Below are 16,831 nucleotides of genomic sequence, written 5' to 3'. Positions count from 1 at the left end.
TCTTAACGAAATCAGTTTTTCATGAAGTATGAAAATGTTTTATATTTTTATACATTTTAGTTTTATATTCTAAATATTTATGTTGTGGGAACTTCCATTTGGTTGCCATTTCCTTTTTCTTATAGCATCTCTTCTCTCCCTTCAAGAAAGTAGGTTGCAATGTTATACAAATGAAATATACTCCTATAGAGAATGTACCTTTATTTCATAAAAATAGAATCATATGGCCGGGCATGGTGGCTCACGTCTGTAATCCCAGCACTTTGGGAGGCCTAGGGGGCGGATCATGCGGTCAGGAGATCGAGACCATCCTGACTAACACGGTGAAAGCCCACCTTTACTAAAAATACAAAAATTAGCCAGGCGTGGTGGCACGCACCTGTAACCCCAGCTACTCGGGAGGCTGAGGCAGGATAATTGCTTGAACCCGGGAGGCGGAGGTTGCAGTGAGCTGAGATCATGGCACTGCACTCCAGCCTGAGTGACTCCATCTCAAAAAAAGAAAAGAATGATATTATGTACATAGCTTCTTAATTTGCTTTTTAACTTAATTATAGGTAGTAGACATGCCTCTAAGTTAATAACATTAACCTATAGAAAAAATAAAGCTTTATGCTGTGAGGATATGTCTATAGGGCTGTTTATTGCAGTATTATTTGAAATAGCAGGACAACTGAAAACATCCTAAAAGTTTATCAATAGGGGTAGGGATGAATAAACAGAAGTAGATCTACATTACAAGGTATTCTTTGGCTAGTTTAATACTATTTAGAATTCTATCTTTAGATTTCTTTGAGTTGGAAAGTAAAACAGATGTTATTTAATATAATACCTTCATTTTACATATTGGGAGACTGAAACCTGAAGCAACTTGCCCAACTTTAGTCCTTGAGAGAGCCAGACACGAGCCTGACTCAGTCCAGGGCTCATTCCACTGCCTCCCGCTCCAGGCCCATGTTGGCTAGAGAGTCCACATGGATATAAATTTGCAGCATCCATTTAAAAAAGCTTTTAGTACAACATCTTCTGTGGTGAGTACTGGAGAGTGTGTAACATGAAAACTGCATTAGGTGGTTTTTGGTTACAGTACATGGTTAGTACCACCTGTTGTCATGCATTTGTTCCCTGACTGATTTTCCTGGAGGAGGTCAAAGCCCTGTATTACTTTGCTATGCACCACGATGGCAGGGTCCTGAATATTTAATCACGCTTCTCTGATGAGAAGGGGGTATGGCAGCAAGTTCCAGGGGAGCATGTGCAGTGTGATCGTCCTCAGACTGCTGTTTGGAAATGAATCCTTAGGACACACTCAAGGACATTCAAAAGGCACCGAGGATTTCTGAGCCAAGCTTTGCCTTTACCTAGTCGAAATTGAATTTAGATTTGTAGGATGAACTACTAAAGAGGTATTTATCTTCCACATAATCTAATATTTTGCCTTATATAAAGTCAAAACGAGAATATATAATTTGGGAAAAATGACAGCAGTTATGTCTTGCTGCTGTTATATTGCTACGTTTTCCAGCATGGCATGCCAATGTGTGCCCTCCTATCCGATTTAATTTAAAAGTTGCCTGTGCTGGCAGCTCTGGTGGTTATCATTATATGATGTCAGGAATTATTAGCTGTTGGACCAGGATATGTGCTTCTCTTTTGGCATTTGGCCTATGGCATTAGTGTAGTTGTAAAAGCATCAGTGGACATTTTAGCACAAAAGGGATTACTCACACGAAAGGGAATTATAACCTGGTATAGACAAGACATCACTGAGTAAATATGTTTTCATGATTCTCTAATACCATTGCCTCTACTATTTCTATGTGTTTACATAAGTAACAGAATATTTTTTACTGAACAAATCAAGAATATTTCTGTTTTAATATCATCCTTTTTCATAATCTTTAGACTGTTTTTTTGTTGATCTTAACTTTTAAAAAAATTTATTTGCATCTTCTCTGTCTTAAAACTAGTATATGTTTATGATAAAGAAATAGCATAAGACAGTTCAATGTCAAGTGAAAAATAGGGCAATGTCATTTGTAATTGAGATAATGTGACAACAGCCTGTAGGGCATCTGTGTCTCCTTCAGGTATTCTATCCATATTCAGTTTAATCGCTATGTCTTCAGGAATGATATCAACATGTGACCTTCAACATTGACCTTTCTTCTGAATGCTAAGTCATCATTTCTAAATACTCAGTTTGTATCTTAACGTCATCTGAAACTCAGCTTCCAACCTCTACCTGATAAGCAGAAACTCAATAAAAGCATACTGAGTCAATTCATCATCTGTATACGTTGGGTGGGGGTTAAGGGAAGGTCAGCACACATATTGTTCTTTTTACTTCTTTTTTTATTATGCTGTTGTCCTTCACTTAGTTATTCCAGACTCACAGTTGTCTTCTTGGTGATCTCACCTCACAAGAAAATGAGACAGAAAGTTCTGTACCTCTCCCTTAAAAATTATACACAGGCCAGGCACAGTGGCTTATCCTCATAATCGTAGCACTTTCGGAAGCCGAGGTGGGTGGATCACGAAGTCAGGAGTTGGAGACTAGTCTGGCCAACATGGTGAAACCCCATCTCTAAAATAATACAAAAATTAGTTGGGTGCAGTGGTGCATGACTGTAATCCCAGATACTTGGGAGGCTGAGGCAAGAGAATTGTTTGAACCTGGGAAGCAGAGGTTGCAGTGAGCCGAGGTCGCGTCACTGCACTGCAGCCTGGGCAACAAGATGAGACTCCATCTCAAAAAAAAAATTTATATATATATATATAATTTTTGTGTGTGTATATATATATGTACACACACACACACACAAATATTTTTAGACAGAGTTCAGCTTGCTTATAGTTATATTAGTCTAATAGTATATATAACATAATTTAAAAAATACTAATCTGCAGAAAAATTAAAGGAAGGGGAAAAAATAGCATGCTGAATTCAAAAGTTTAAATCACATATGCAGCCTAATTGTTTTAAAATATTAGTTAACTGTCTAATCTATAAAATACTGTAGAAAGGTAGTGTTACTGAATCTGTGTAAGTCCATTAGGTTACAATGGACACCGCAGGATTGCTTGTGGTTGATGACTTTTGTTCAAGCCAAATGAGCAACCTGATTGTTTTAAAGCTGCCTATTGATTGCCTTTGATATAACTGAAAATGAGGCTTTCTTGACACACTTGTGATTTGTTTTTAAATGGAAGGCTGGGAATGCATTACCAAGACCACATCCCAGCCTCTCAGTGACCTGCAGGTGGCTTTAGGCAGAAATATCTAGTAGGTTACTGGGATTTTGTAGTGCCAAAGTTTTTGTCATCTTCAGCTTGTTCTTTGGCTTTTCTTTGACTTCTCATTCCAAGATGGTATTTGGCCTACGTCGCTTTGATTATCAAAAGTCTGTGTTTTTGAGAACACAGGAGATACCAAATTTGTAAGACTCTTTGTCCCGTACTCAGAAATTCTGTCTGTATATTGGAGGCGGGGCCCAAGAATTCTGCATTTTAAACAGGCATTTCGGGTGGTTCTGGTGCAAACAGGCCAAACATAGTACTTTGAGAAAAATTGGGTAGCAGTGCGAATAAAATTAAGTAGATAAGCTCCAGGGATCTCAATAAAGAGAAAAAAATGTTTATATATTAACACTTTAAAATGGTTACGTAATTGTAGGATACTATTTTAATACTTGCTATAACTACATGTGTTTTGTCAGGCAGGCGACTGCATGACTGTTTAATAGCTGAGAAAACTCATCTGAGTAAAGGTAAACAGTTTGAGTAAAGGCAAACAATTTTATATTATGTTTCAGTGTGAAATTAGAACCCCAGTTTCTTATTCTAAATGGCCCACCAAAGAGTGGGGGGAAAAAGGAATCTCTCATAAGTTGATTTTGTGTGTGTATGTGTGTGTGTGTATATATATGTGATAGCTGACATCATCTGTGTGTGTGTGTGTGTGTGTGTGTGTGTGTGTGTGTGTTCTTTAGGACAATGTCAGCCTAATTTTATGGAATATTGGACTTGAGAACACGTCTCATCCTCTTTTCTCATAATCTGGGTATAAATCTATTCCTCTTTTCTTATAATGTGGATATAAATCTATTACTGGGAACTCAGCCCCCTAACCCTACTCACCCCTCAGTCTTTCCTTTTTTGAAGTCCTGGATGCTGACACAGAAACCAAATTCCAAGCCCATGATGCTGGTCGTATCTCCATTGACAGGACTCTCCAATGTATTTTTATTTTCTTTTAAGTCTGATGTAAGCATCTGTCTCTGACCCTCAGGGCTTTCCCTCAGCTAAATACATCTTCTCCCATCTCCTGTAACAACAATAACAAGGCCTTCAGACAGAGTTTTAGGTGGGTGGGCTCTCATCAATGGAGCCTCAGTTCTACGTGGTGTACATTTCCAATGGACTATTTGTCCAAAATATAAACATATGTCATAGACACTTTTCCTCACCTCTGAACACTCATGAATAACAAACAGTGGTTCTCCTTAAAAAGAAAACCAAACAAAGAATAGCTCAATCTCATCTTCCAGAAAAAAATTTCACTTCTTTGGTCCTCTAGGATGTTTTGTTTTATTTTTTAAAGTTCATAATTTGTACTTAGTAGATACTTCTATGAATCTATTTCCATGTAAATATTCACATTATCACATTCATTTAATACCAAGGTGATACAGAATCCTCATAGCTATCAGTGGTTTAGTCTCCATTGTGTGATATTAGATTATGACAGGAAACCTCAATAACTGCATTGTTTAGGCATTACCTAAAATACGTATCATATGGTTTGTGTTTGATTCAGACCTAGGTACACTAAAGGAGAACTTCTCATGCCAGTAGGGTTGATTTTGACTTGCTTTGTATTCACAGAGCTATAACCAAACTTGGTGCAAATGTTGGTAATGTCATGGCAGACTCTTTACTCATTGAAGTAGGGAAACAGCTTCTGAAATAATAATGGACCTGACATTGGAGAATTCCTCTCTAATGGACACTAGCTAGGCTGATATTTTATCAAGACCCACTTTCAAAACCTGTGACTTTGCCTCAAGCTCTGCTCTGCTTCTCTTTGCAGCCCCATGGTGTGCAATTTTTATGCTGCACGCGTTTAATTTTGCAACTTGTGACAATTTGAAAGACATAACAATGTCTATTCCCACTGAGATACACAGACTACACCAAGAGGAGCAGTCTTTGCAAGAAAACTCCATTGTGAGAAGAGTCTTCTTGGGAATCACTACACTCCTTATTCCTTGAAGAGAAGCCAATCTTCCCTTAATCAATCAGTCATATTTATTTTTCCATTCTAAGAAGCAAGGAGGATCATCTAAGTGCATTTAAGATTTCCTATACTTGGACTTTGGCCTTCTCTAAAAGAACTGCTCTGAAAAACATTTCCTCCAAAATGCAATTAGGAGAAATATATCGTGAAATGAGCCTACACTTCTATGTCCTCTGTAACTTATTTCACATGACCATAGTTGCTTGTGGAATCATCGCTCATCACGGAACCTTTTGTTCTTATCACATGATGAGCTGGTTTGCATTTAAATTAAATTTTTCTGTAACTTTACTGTTAGGAATTTTAGTAGTCCCCTTACCATGTGCCAAAACTGGTTCATTTAGAAAGCTTTTAAGCCCTTATGAGTTGTTCACTTATATTTCTTTAAATGATTGTGGCTTTGCTCAAACATATCTGAAATATTAAAGGCATCTCTTATTATTGAACATGCAACCCTTAATTCTTGATGTTACTGCTAGTGGTAGTTATATCTAATCCAAATTAGCTGATCATTAAAAGAACATTTTTGTTTTCTAATAACTCTGTGATATTTGTATAGTTCTCTTCCTAATTATATTTTGTGTTTTCTCAAGGATAGCATTAAACAACATTATTTTCCCTACACACTCTCCAACAATACATAGATACAGGCAGTGGGATCCTTGCACACATCCAGCACAATTGGTGATTAGTAATTGCTTTCCCTGGAGAAAATATTGATACTGGTGCTCTAGACTTCGATGTGAAAAATGAATCCTTTAAAGAGGACTGATTTTAAGGTTTTCAAACAGATTGATTTGTGGAGTATTATCTGATTGTCCAGAGTCTACAGAAAGTAACATATACAGAGAAAGTACCTGTGTGCACATTCCAGGTATTTACATGGTTCTCTTTTACACCACCTTCAAACTTTACTTAAACATCCTCACTTTCTCATAAGGACTATTGTTATTTGCTTTACATGCCCTGCCATCCCTTCCCTCCATTTGGCATACTCAGTGCCTCTTTGCCTATTCTGTTGTTTCTTTCCCTCTTCCCCATTATAAGCTCCATGAAACACCAATTTTGTCTGTTGGATTCACTCATGTATGTTCAGCACCTCAAACAGTATTGCATAGTAGGGGTCAAAGGTATTTTTAAAATTTTATTTATTAAATTTTTCATTAAATTTTTATTCGGGAATAATTGTAGATTAGCATGGAATTATAAGCAAAAATACAGAGAGATGCAGTATACAATTTACTGTTTTCTGCTATGGCAACATCTTACAGAACTATAATAAAATATCACAACCTGGGTATCAATATTGATACAGTAGGGATACAGAAGACTTTATCACCACAAAGATCTGCCATGTTACACTTTCATAGCAAAACCACTTCCTTCCACCCCCTACCCTTTTCTTAATCCTTGGCATCCACTAATCTGTTCTCCACGTTTGTAATTCTGTCATTTTAAGAATGTTATATGAATGGAATAATGTGGTATGTAATCTTTTGAGACAGGCATTTTCACTCAGTGTAATTCCCTTGAGATCCGTCTAAATTGTGTCTATCAATAGTTCATTCCTTTTTATTGCTGTGTAGTATCGCATGGTTTGGACATACACAATTTCTTTAACCATTCACCCATTAAAGGGTATCCAGGTTGTTTCCAGATTAGGACTCTGACAAGTGAAAATACTGTCTAAGTATCCATGTACAGGTTTTTGTGTGAAAATAAATTTTTATTTCTCTAGAATAAATGCTCAGGAGTACAATTGCTGAGTATTGTAGTTGACATATGTTCAGAATTTTAAGATGCCACCAGACTGTTTTCCAGAGTGACTGTACCATTTTACATTTTCACTGGCAATGTATGAGTGATCCAGCTTTTCTGTGTCCTTGCCAACAATTGGTCTTGACGCTATTTTTGATACTATTTTAGCCATTCTGATGGATGTGAAGTAATAACTCATTGTAGTATTAGTCTGCATTTCAGTAATTATTAATGCTGTTTAATATGTTTTCATGTGCTTACCATCTGTTTTATCTTTTTGGTGAAATGTCTCGCCATGTTTTTTGCTCATGTTCTAATTGGACTGTGTGCTTCTCTATTGTTGAATATTCAAAGTTTTTATATTTTCTAGATACACATCCGTTGTCAGATAAGTGATTTGCAGATATTTACTTTCACTCTGTATGTTGTCTTTTCATTGTCTTGACAGAGTCTCTGATGAGTGAAAGTATTAAACTTTGATGGCATCAATTCATAATTTTTTCTTTTGTGGCTCATGTTTCAGGAATATATACTACTTGAAAAAATCTGTTTTACTAGCAATGAGCCTTGTTAAGGACTCTGCCTAGCCCTAGATTCTGAAAATTTTTCTCTTTTTCCCCCTAAAACATTAACAGTTTTACATTTTACATTTACGCCTGTGATCGATTGTGAGCTAAATTTTATACAAGGTGTGAGGTCTTCACAAAGGTTGAGTTCTTGCCTATGGAAGTCCATTTGCTCCAGTATCACTTGTTGAAAGGCTATCTTTCCTCCCTTGAATATCTGCTCTTGCATCTTTGTCAAAAATCAGGTGTGCATAGTTGTGTAGCTCAATTTCTGGGTTTTCCATTCTGTGTTCCACTGAACCATGTGCTCATCTGTTGCTCTAACCATCCCTCACAAACATGAGAACTGCAGCCATATAAGTCTTAAAATCATTCCACCTGATTTCAAGACTTACTTTTCAAAATTGTGCTAGCTATTCTAGTTCCTTTGTACATCTATATACATTTTTGAAAAATCTCCTCTATATTAGAAAAGTTTTGTTGGACTTTTGCTTGCAATTGCAGTAAACCTATATATCAATTTGGGAAAGAACTGACATCTTTACTGTTTTATTTAAATCATCTTTTTTTTTAAAATCAGAGTTTTTGTAACTTTTAGCACAGAAATCTCATATATGTTTTGTTTGACACACACCAAAGCATTTCATTTTTTTAGTCATTGTAAATGATGTATTTTAAATTTTAGTGCCCATATGTTTATTGCTAGCACAACAGACTTTTTCAAGTAGTATAATTTATCCTGTTACATTTCTAGGATACTACTATGACATTTCTGAAGATAATAATTTATTCTAGAAATTTAATTTTTTTATAGACTCCTTGGGTTTTCTGTATAGAAAATTATCAGCAAATGGAAAGGTTGTATTTACCTCTTTATAATCTCTGTGTCTTTAAGTTTCTTTTTGTACCTCATTGCACTGGCTAGCACTTCCAACATTATGTTAAATAACATTGGTTGAAGCACTTTTTTTGTCTTGATCCTTATCTTTGGGTAAAAGCATTCATCCTTCCACCATTAAGCATAATGTTACTAGTAGGTTTTTTTTTTTTAGGTGTTCTTTATCAAATTGAAGTGGTTTCTCTATTCCTATTTCTCGTTTTATTTTTAATGAATAGATTTTGAATTTTGTCTTAAGTTTTTTTCTCATCAATGAATATAATCACGTGATTCTTTTTCCAATAATGTGGCATAATACTTTGATTTTTAAAATATTGAACCAGGCTTGCATCCCCAGAATGAACTCTATCTGATTATGCAACATATTTCTTTTTTCTTATTTTTTATTTTACTTTAACTTCTGGGGTACGTGTGCAGATCATGCGGGTTTGTTACATAGGTATACACATGCCATGGTGGTGGTTTGCTGCATCATCACCCCGTTATTTACCTTAGGTATTTCTCCTAATGCTATCCCTCCCCAATCCTCCCACCCCCTGCTATTCCTCCCCTAGCCCCCCACCCCGCAGGCTCCAGTGTGTGATGTTCCCTTCTCTGCATCCAAGTGCTCTTGTTGTTCAACACCCACTAATAAGTGAGAACATTTGGTGTTTGGTTTTCTGTTCTTGTGTCAGTTTGCTGAGAATGATGGTTTCCAGTTTCATCCATGTCACCGCAAAGAACATGAACTCATCCTTTATTATGGCTGCATAGTATTCCATGGTGTATATGTGCCACATTTTCTTTATCCAGTTTATCATTGATGGACATTTGGGTTGGTTCCAAGTCTTTGTTATGTGAACAGTGTCACAGTAAACATATGTGTGCGTATGTCTTTATAATAGAATGATTTATAATCTTTTGGATCTATACCCAATAATGGGATTGCTGGGTTAAATGGTATTTCTATTTCTATATCCTTGAGGAATCACCACACTGTCTTCCACAATGATTGAATTAATTTATACTCCTACCAACATATTTCTTTTTATATGTTGCTAATTTCTCTTTGATAATATTTTGTTAAGGATTTTGGAATCCATACTTGTAATTATGAGATATTTGTCTGTACTTTACTTTTTCATGATGTTGTCTTTCTCTAGTTTTTGTGTCTTGTCAACACTACATGCATAAAATGAATTATAAAGTATTAACTCCTGTCTACTTTCCAGAAGAGATTGAGAAGAATTAGTGTTAATTCTTCTTTACATGTTTGATAAAACTCTCAGGTAAAACCAAGTGGTCTGAAGATTTTGTTTATGAAAAGTTTTATAAAGTGTAAATTAAATTTATTTACTTAACAGGTATAAAGCAATTTAAATCATCTATTTAAGCTTTAGTTAATTATTTTAGTTTGCGTTTTTTTAAGGAATTGTTCCATTTCATGTAATTCATGACAATTATCTTGTAGGGTTGTTTGTAGTATTCTTCTCTTATGGAATGAATATTTGTTTTTTCTGCTCACAGATTTATATGTGAAGTCCTAACCTCCCAATGTGATTGTATTTGGAGGTGCAACATTTGGAGGTCATTAGGTTTTGATAGGGTCGTGAGGATAGTGTGCTCATGATAGAATTAGTGTCCTTATAAAAGGAGAAAGACACCAAATCTCTGTTTCTCCTTCATGTGAGGATGCAGAGAGAAGACTGCACTCTACAAGCTAGAAGAGGACCCTCACCAAAATCTGAATATTCTGGCACCTCGATCTTGGGCTTCACAGTCTGCAGAATTTTGAGAAATATCTTTTTTTTTTTTTAGCTACCCAGAGTATGGTATTTTGTTGTAGCATCCTGCACTGACCAACACATCTGTTATCCTTTTGACATTTGTGAGTTTTCTAATCATATCTCTTATTTTAAATAGTATTTTTAGTAGGCTGGGTGTGGGACTTACGCCTGTAATCCCAGCATTTTGGGAGGAAGGGCAGGTGGGTCACCTGAGGTAAGGAGTTTGAGACCAGCCTGACCAACATGGTGAAACTACATCTCTACTAAAAGTACAAAAATTAGCCAGGCATGGTGGCAGGCACCTATAATCCCAGCTACTGGGGAGGCTGAGGCAGGAGAATCACTTGAACCCAGGAGGTAGAGGTTGCAATGAGCCCAGGTCATGCCACTACATTCAGCTAGGGTGACAGAGAGAGACTCTGTCAAACAAAACAAAACAAAACAAACAAAACAAAAAAAGTATTTTTAAATGAATTAATTAAAACTTCCATCTTAATTTTGAGTACATAATAAATATCTAAATTCTAATATATCTAAAGCAGAACTTTTGATTTTCTTAATGTAGAAGACTACACATAGTATTTGTATTTATTTATATTTCAAAGTTTTTAATTGGCAAATAATACTTGGCATATAGTTATGGGGTACAGTATGAAGTTTTGAAATATGTGGTTATTCCAGAAAAATTCAATCAAGTTGATTAACAATTTGATTACCTCACCTACTTATCGTTCTGTGGTGAGAATGGTTAAAATCTACTCTTTTCACAATTTTGAAAGCTATGTTATTAGCAGCTATGGTCATCATACTGCACAATTGATCAGTAAAATGTATTCCTCCTGTTTAACTGAAATTTTATACCCTTTGACCAACATTTTTCCTTTTTCTATCAGCCCTTCCCTCTTATCCTCTGGTAAATACCATTCTACTCTCTGTTCCTATGAGTTCAACTTTTCTAGATTCCACATATAAGTGAGATCATCCAATATTTGTCTTTCTGTGCCTGGCTTCTTTAACTTAGCATAACATCCTTGAGGTTCTTCCATATTGTCACAAATGACAGAATTTCCTAATTTTTATAAGGCTGTATAGAATTCCAATGTGTATATATACCACATTTATTTTTATCCATTCATTTGTTGCTGAACACTTAGGTTGCTTTCGTATCATGGCTATTATGAATCATGATGAACACGGAAATCCAGATTCTTTTGACATATTGATTTCAATTTTTGGTATATATCCCCAGAAGTGTTGTTTTTTTTTTGAGACGGAGTTTCACTCCTTACCCAGGCTGGAGTGCAATGGCGCGATCTCGGCTCACCGCAACCTCCGCCTCCTGGGTTCAGGCAATTCTCCTGCCTCAGCCTCCTGAGTAGCTGGGATTACAGGCACGCACCACCATGCCCAGCTAATTTTTTGTATTTTTAATAGAGACGGGGTTTCACCATGTTGACCAGGATGGTCTCGATCTCTTGACCTCGTGATCCACCCGCCTCGGCCTCCCAAAGTGCTGGGATTACAGGCGTCAGAAGTGGTTTTGACAAAGGAACCAAGAACACACCATGGGGAAGGACAGTTTCTTCAATAGAAGGTGTTGGGAGATCTACATGCATCATTTTTATCTGTGAGATCTCTGGCAAAGAAAAGTTACCATAAAGATACAGTACTCATCATTTGTTATAAATCTTTAAAACAGCAATTTAATGGTGCTTTGCTTTGTTTAGCCATTGATTATATACATATATATATATATATATATATATATATACACACTTTTTTTTAATTGTGTTTTAGGTTTTGGGGTACATGTGAAGAACATGCAAGATTGTTGCATAGGTACATACATGGCAATGTGGTTTGCTGCCTTTCTAGCCATTGATTTTTTAAACTCAGCTTTATTGAGGTATAATTTATATAAAATAAAATAATTGATTTTTTATATTAAGAAAAAAAAGGTGTTGGGAAAACTGGATAATCGCATGTAGAAGAATGAAACTAGCCCTTTATCTCACATTGTGTACAAAAACATTAACTCAAAATAGATTAAAGACTTAAATGTAAAACCTGAAACTGTGTGACACTACTGAAATATAGGGGAAAAGCTTCAGGACATTGGTATGGACAATGATTTCTCATATAGGACCCCAAAAGCACAGGCAACAAAAGCAAAAATAGAGAAATGAAATTGCAGCAAACTAAAAAGCTTCTGCACAGCAAAACAACAACAACAACAGCAACAGCAACAAAACACTGAAAAGATAACCCACAGTTGGGAGAAAATATTTGCAACCATACATCTGATAAGGGGTAATATCCAAAATATGTAAGAAAATCAAACAGCTCAGTAGCAAGAAAACAAATAACCTGATTTTAAAAATGAGCAAAGAACCTGAACAGGCATTTCTCAAAAGAAGACATAGAAATGACCCACAGGTTCCTGAAAAAACATTCAACAGTCCTAATCATCAGGGAAATGCAAATTAACATCACAGTGATCTATCACTGCGCATCTGTTAGAATGACTATTAGCCAAAAGACAAAAGATAACAAATATTGTAATGATGCAGAGAAAAGGGAACCTGGTTATACTGTTATTGAGAATGCAAATGATAATAGTACAGCTATTTTAGAAAACAGTATGGAGGATCTCAAAAAACTCAGAATTATCATATGATCCAGCAATTCCATAGCATTTCTATGTCATCAGCTCATTAAATTTACCCATTCAGTTATTCATGTCCCAAACTAACTCATCCTTAATTCTTTGCTTTCCCTCATGTCCCTATTCAGTATACCGAAGTGTACTGATTCTGTTTTCAATTATATCCAGAAACTGACTAGCTGTGTTTCCAGGCCATTGTTTCTCACCTGGACCACTGTGATGCCCCTCATATGTGTTTCTTCTTCCACTCTTGCTCCCTAGCAGTTCATCCTTTACATAGCAGACAGATCACACAAGTCTCCTATTCCCTAGAGTGGCTTCCTGGCAAATACACTGAAATCTAAATCCCTTACTTCACATACTATAGCCCCTGACTTTATCCATGAAAATGTCTCCCAGAAGTCTCTCCTGGCTCAGCATGTTTCAGCAGCCACACCCTTCTTTCTATTCCTTGAGGATGCCAAGCTCATTCCCAGCTTGGGATATTTGCACAAGCTGTTTCCTCCAGCCAAGATGCCCTTTCCCCTAAACATCTCATGGTCAGTTCCTTCTTGTAATTCAAACTCCACCTTAACTTCTTTTCTTAGAGATCTCTTTCCTGACCTCTCAACCTGCTCACTTTCTGTTCTGCCAGCCTGGTTTTAATGTTCTCTCCTGGTTCAACAGCACTTACTTATATGGGATATGTTCTTATTTGTTACTTGGTAATTTGATGTTTTCTTTGTTGAGGTGTAAGCTGCATGAGAACAGAGGCTTTACCTTTCTCAGTTACTATTGTGTTCCCAGCACATAGAGCCATGTCTGGAACATAATAGGTGCTCAGCATATAATTGCTAGATCTATGAATAAAAGTGCTGTGCTTAAGGTTGCCCATACCCTATCTTATCTTACCCTTCAACAAGTAAGTAAAATATACATTCTATTCCCACTTTTGTAGATAAGGAAATGGGGTGTTCAACTAATTCAACCAACTATTGAACTACAATTGTGTATTTCTTCTGCCTATTTCAAACTTAGGGATGCCATCACTCATGGAAAATGTGTAGGAGCAAGAACTTCATAAAAGGATATTGCTGATCACTGTGTATGGGTCTGTTTATATCTTAAATACTTTCGATTAAAGTTCTGAAAATTCCTAGAAAGCATGCTTCATTATTCAATTTAAATAGAATGGTTAGATCACTGAGATTGGTAGAAATGGGTAAGAGTTCTAGAAGAGAATGAGTTTCCATTCAATGTGATTCAGTCTATCATTCCAGGAGTGCTTCTTTCTTAAGTGTAGAAGAACATCATTTCATATGTGGTATTGTTGGGAAATATCAGTTTTAACTAGAATTGTTCCAACAGTCAGAAAAAGAAGCCAAAATGTTTGTCTAGGTATTTAAAATATGGCCCTATCTGTGTTAAATCTCACAAATATTTATACAGAACAAACAAAAAATAAACAAAAACTCTAGGAGTATAAATTAAGAGTGTAGAAAAATCCTAAAAACTGCATAAGACACTCAAGAATTCAGGAAAATCACTTTTTCAGAGAAGGCAACCCTATAGTTTTCTGGCTTTCACAGCAACTACCTCTATCCCAATGTCTTAAAAGAAAGGTACTTTGTGAAAATTGCAAATCCTTGCCATTGTTCTCACTATTAACTTTTAAAAAAGTCAATTGGTAAGGAGATGGTTGTGTTTGCTTTTTGAAATATGAAGAAACTGAGGCACGTCTTTCTCTTAGGACAGTGCAGCAAATTAGTTTTGGAGCTCTGTTGCCTGGAGGCAAGGTAGAGGGCTTAAGATTTGTGGTTTCTAGACTACTGTGTTTTAAAGGAGACAATTACGTATCCTAATTTCCAAATACCTGACCCCGCGCTGTGCAGAAAATGTAGGCAGTTTTAAGAAACAGCTTGTTTTTTACTTCTAAGCCCATGAAGGAGAATATATTTATCTGTGACAAAATAGCATTGTCCCCATTTGGTGGTGAATCTTCAACTCTGTTTAGAATCAGGGTCAACTTCTCAAATGAGCCTTTCCTTTCCCCTATTTAGGCTTCCTGAATCTGATTAACACTGTGTCAGGGAGTTGTCTGATGTCTGACCTTGAGCAGCATGCTTCCCTCTCCCCACCTCCTCTTTCTGGGAATGATTTTGTACAGCCTCGGGCCCTGAGATTCCTCCCCAGCAGGCTGGATTGCACTCACAGGTTCCCTTTATTGGTATCCGAAGGGTTCCAGACCCAGTGACCTGTCATCTGTCTTCTCACCTGCTTACATGCTGATTCACTGATGAGCTGGCATCGCAGGCCCCGCCTCCCTCTGAATGGTCTGTGAGATTGCAACTGCTTCTGGAGAGGGGATGCCGAGCCGAACCAGAGCTGGGTTACTACAAGTGTAAACCGGCAGCCTATCTGTTGCCACAGAAGAACTTGGCCACCACACTGAGTAGCCGTGTTTTCTCACCTCCCAGTTACTGTTGTAGCTGTATCTGGCTTCTCTAGCATTTTAAAGGAATTTCTGATTGAGGCACTAACAGCTAATTCCAAAGGAGTTGTAAGGCAGCCTGTGCATAAACTGAGACAGAAGTTTCTCCTCAGAGACTGTCTTTTTATTATTATTATTATTGGCAAAGACTTCTGGCTCTCCTCAGAGGAATACCTTGTTGCTTAAGATGAGTGGCTGTAGAAAGCGGTGTAAACGTGAAATATTGAAATTTGCCCAGTACCTTCTCAGACTATTAACAGGTTCTCTTCATACAGGTAATGACTTTTTTTTTTTTTTTTTTAATAGAGGCTAGTAGAGCGTGGTAATGAAGTTGACATGGAGTAGGAAAGACTCACTATTTCTTTGTTGTGATTATTTTTAATGTTGTCAATAAAATGCAATTGTGAATATTTGCTGAGATTTATGTTTCTAAAAATGTGTGCAGTGCAGCTCTTTTGGGGGTAGAACTGAATTCTGTGGATGTATTTTTTATGTCTTCAAGGCAGTGTTGCTGGTAAATTTCAGGAAACAGTATCTGCAGAGTAGAAAGATTTTTTTTTTTTAATATATGATTGTGCAGAGGGTTTTTCTCTTCTTTCCTGCTTGCTGCAGTTTACTGGAAAAGCACACAGATTTTCTTCCTGCAGGTATTTAGAAATTCTCTGGAACTCTTTGATTATTATAATCCATAGATTATTTTCCGTGTTTGATCATAGGGCTTGGCAGTGAAAGAGTTAAGGACATTTCCTTTGGATCTGTGAGTTCCTTGCAAAATGTGAGCAAAATCTGAAAACAGCTGAAGAGTAAAATGTCCATGCGAGGTTTGATATTTATTTCATTGCAGTGAATTTCAATATTCTAAAATTTGCACTATTGAAATAGAAACTCTATTTAAATCTAAGTGTTAATAGCAAGAAAATATTTTTAAGATGTTCCAAAATTATGGGGTTAAACCAACAGTTTTGTTTCCCATGAAATTCCTAGGCAGTGCCGTCATTAAGTTAGTGACAGGTGGGACCAAAATTACTTGACACTGATAATATACATTTTTTAATAGATCATCAAACTTCTGAGAGACAAAGCTTGGTCAATAGAACACCACACTTCGATTCTGGTCATAAAGAACTGTTGTGAGCTTTATTTTTCAAATACTGACCTATATTTGTCTTCTTTAATCTAAATAAAGAGAAAAGAGTTAGTAAAGAAACATATACTGTAAGTAAGGAAGGATGATGTAAGGATGATGTGCCGTTTATGATATGACACATCTGAAAATGAATAAGAGGTGATCGTTTGCTGATATAAGGCTGAGAGATGAATTTGAGCAACACTTTACCTAAGAAAGTCAAGTCTTGACGATAATTAACAAAATTGCATATACAATTATGTTAGTGTGATAAGGGAAAACC

The 16,831-nt window shown here is 36.4% G+C and overlaps 1 protein-coding gene across 3 annotated transcripts in view; it reads left to right on the top strand.

Annotated features, from left to right (window-relative positions):
- The window catches only part of KCNIP4 (potassium voltage-gated channel interacting protein 4), a 1,196,254-nt gene that overhangs the window by 229,851 nt on the left and 949,572 nt on the right, over positions 1-16,831 (top strand). The window contains exon 1 of one of the 3 annotated variants that reach the window (XM_012472346.3): positions 15,312-15,697. The exons of the other annotated variants lie outside the window; for them this stretch is intronic. Within the exon in view, the coding sequence (XP_012327769.1) occupies positions 15,610-15,697 (88 nt within the window). The 5' untranslated portion in view covers positions 15,312-15,609. Of the gene's footprint in view, positions 1-15,311; positions 15,698-16,831 lie in introns of those variants that run through there. 3 annotated transcript variants of the gene reach the window in all.

The sequence above is a fragment of the Aotus nancymaae genome, unplaced genomic scaffold, assembly GCF_030222135.1.
Source record: "Aotus nancymaae isolate 86718 unplaced genomic scaffold, 86718_ANA_hifiasm-v0.15.2.pri h1tg000006l, whole genome shotgun sequence".
In the NCBI taxonomy this organism is placed as follows: domain Eukaryota; kingdom Metazoa; phylum Chordata; class Mammalia; order Primates; family Aotidae; genus Aotus; species Aotus nancymaae.
This window is presented reverse-complemented; position numbering and strand designations above follow the sequence as displayed.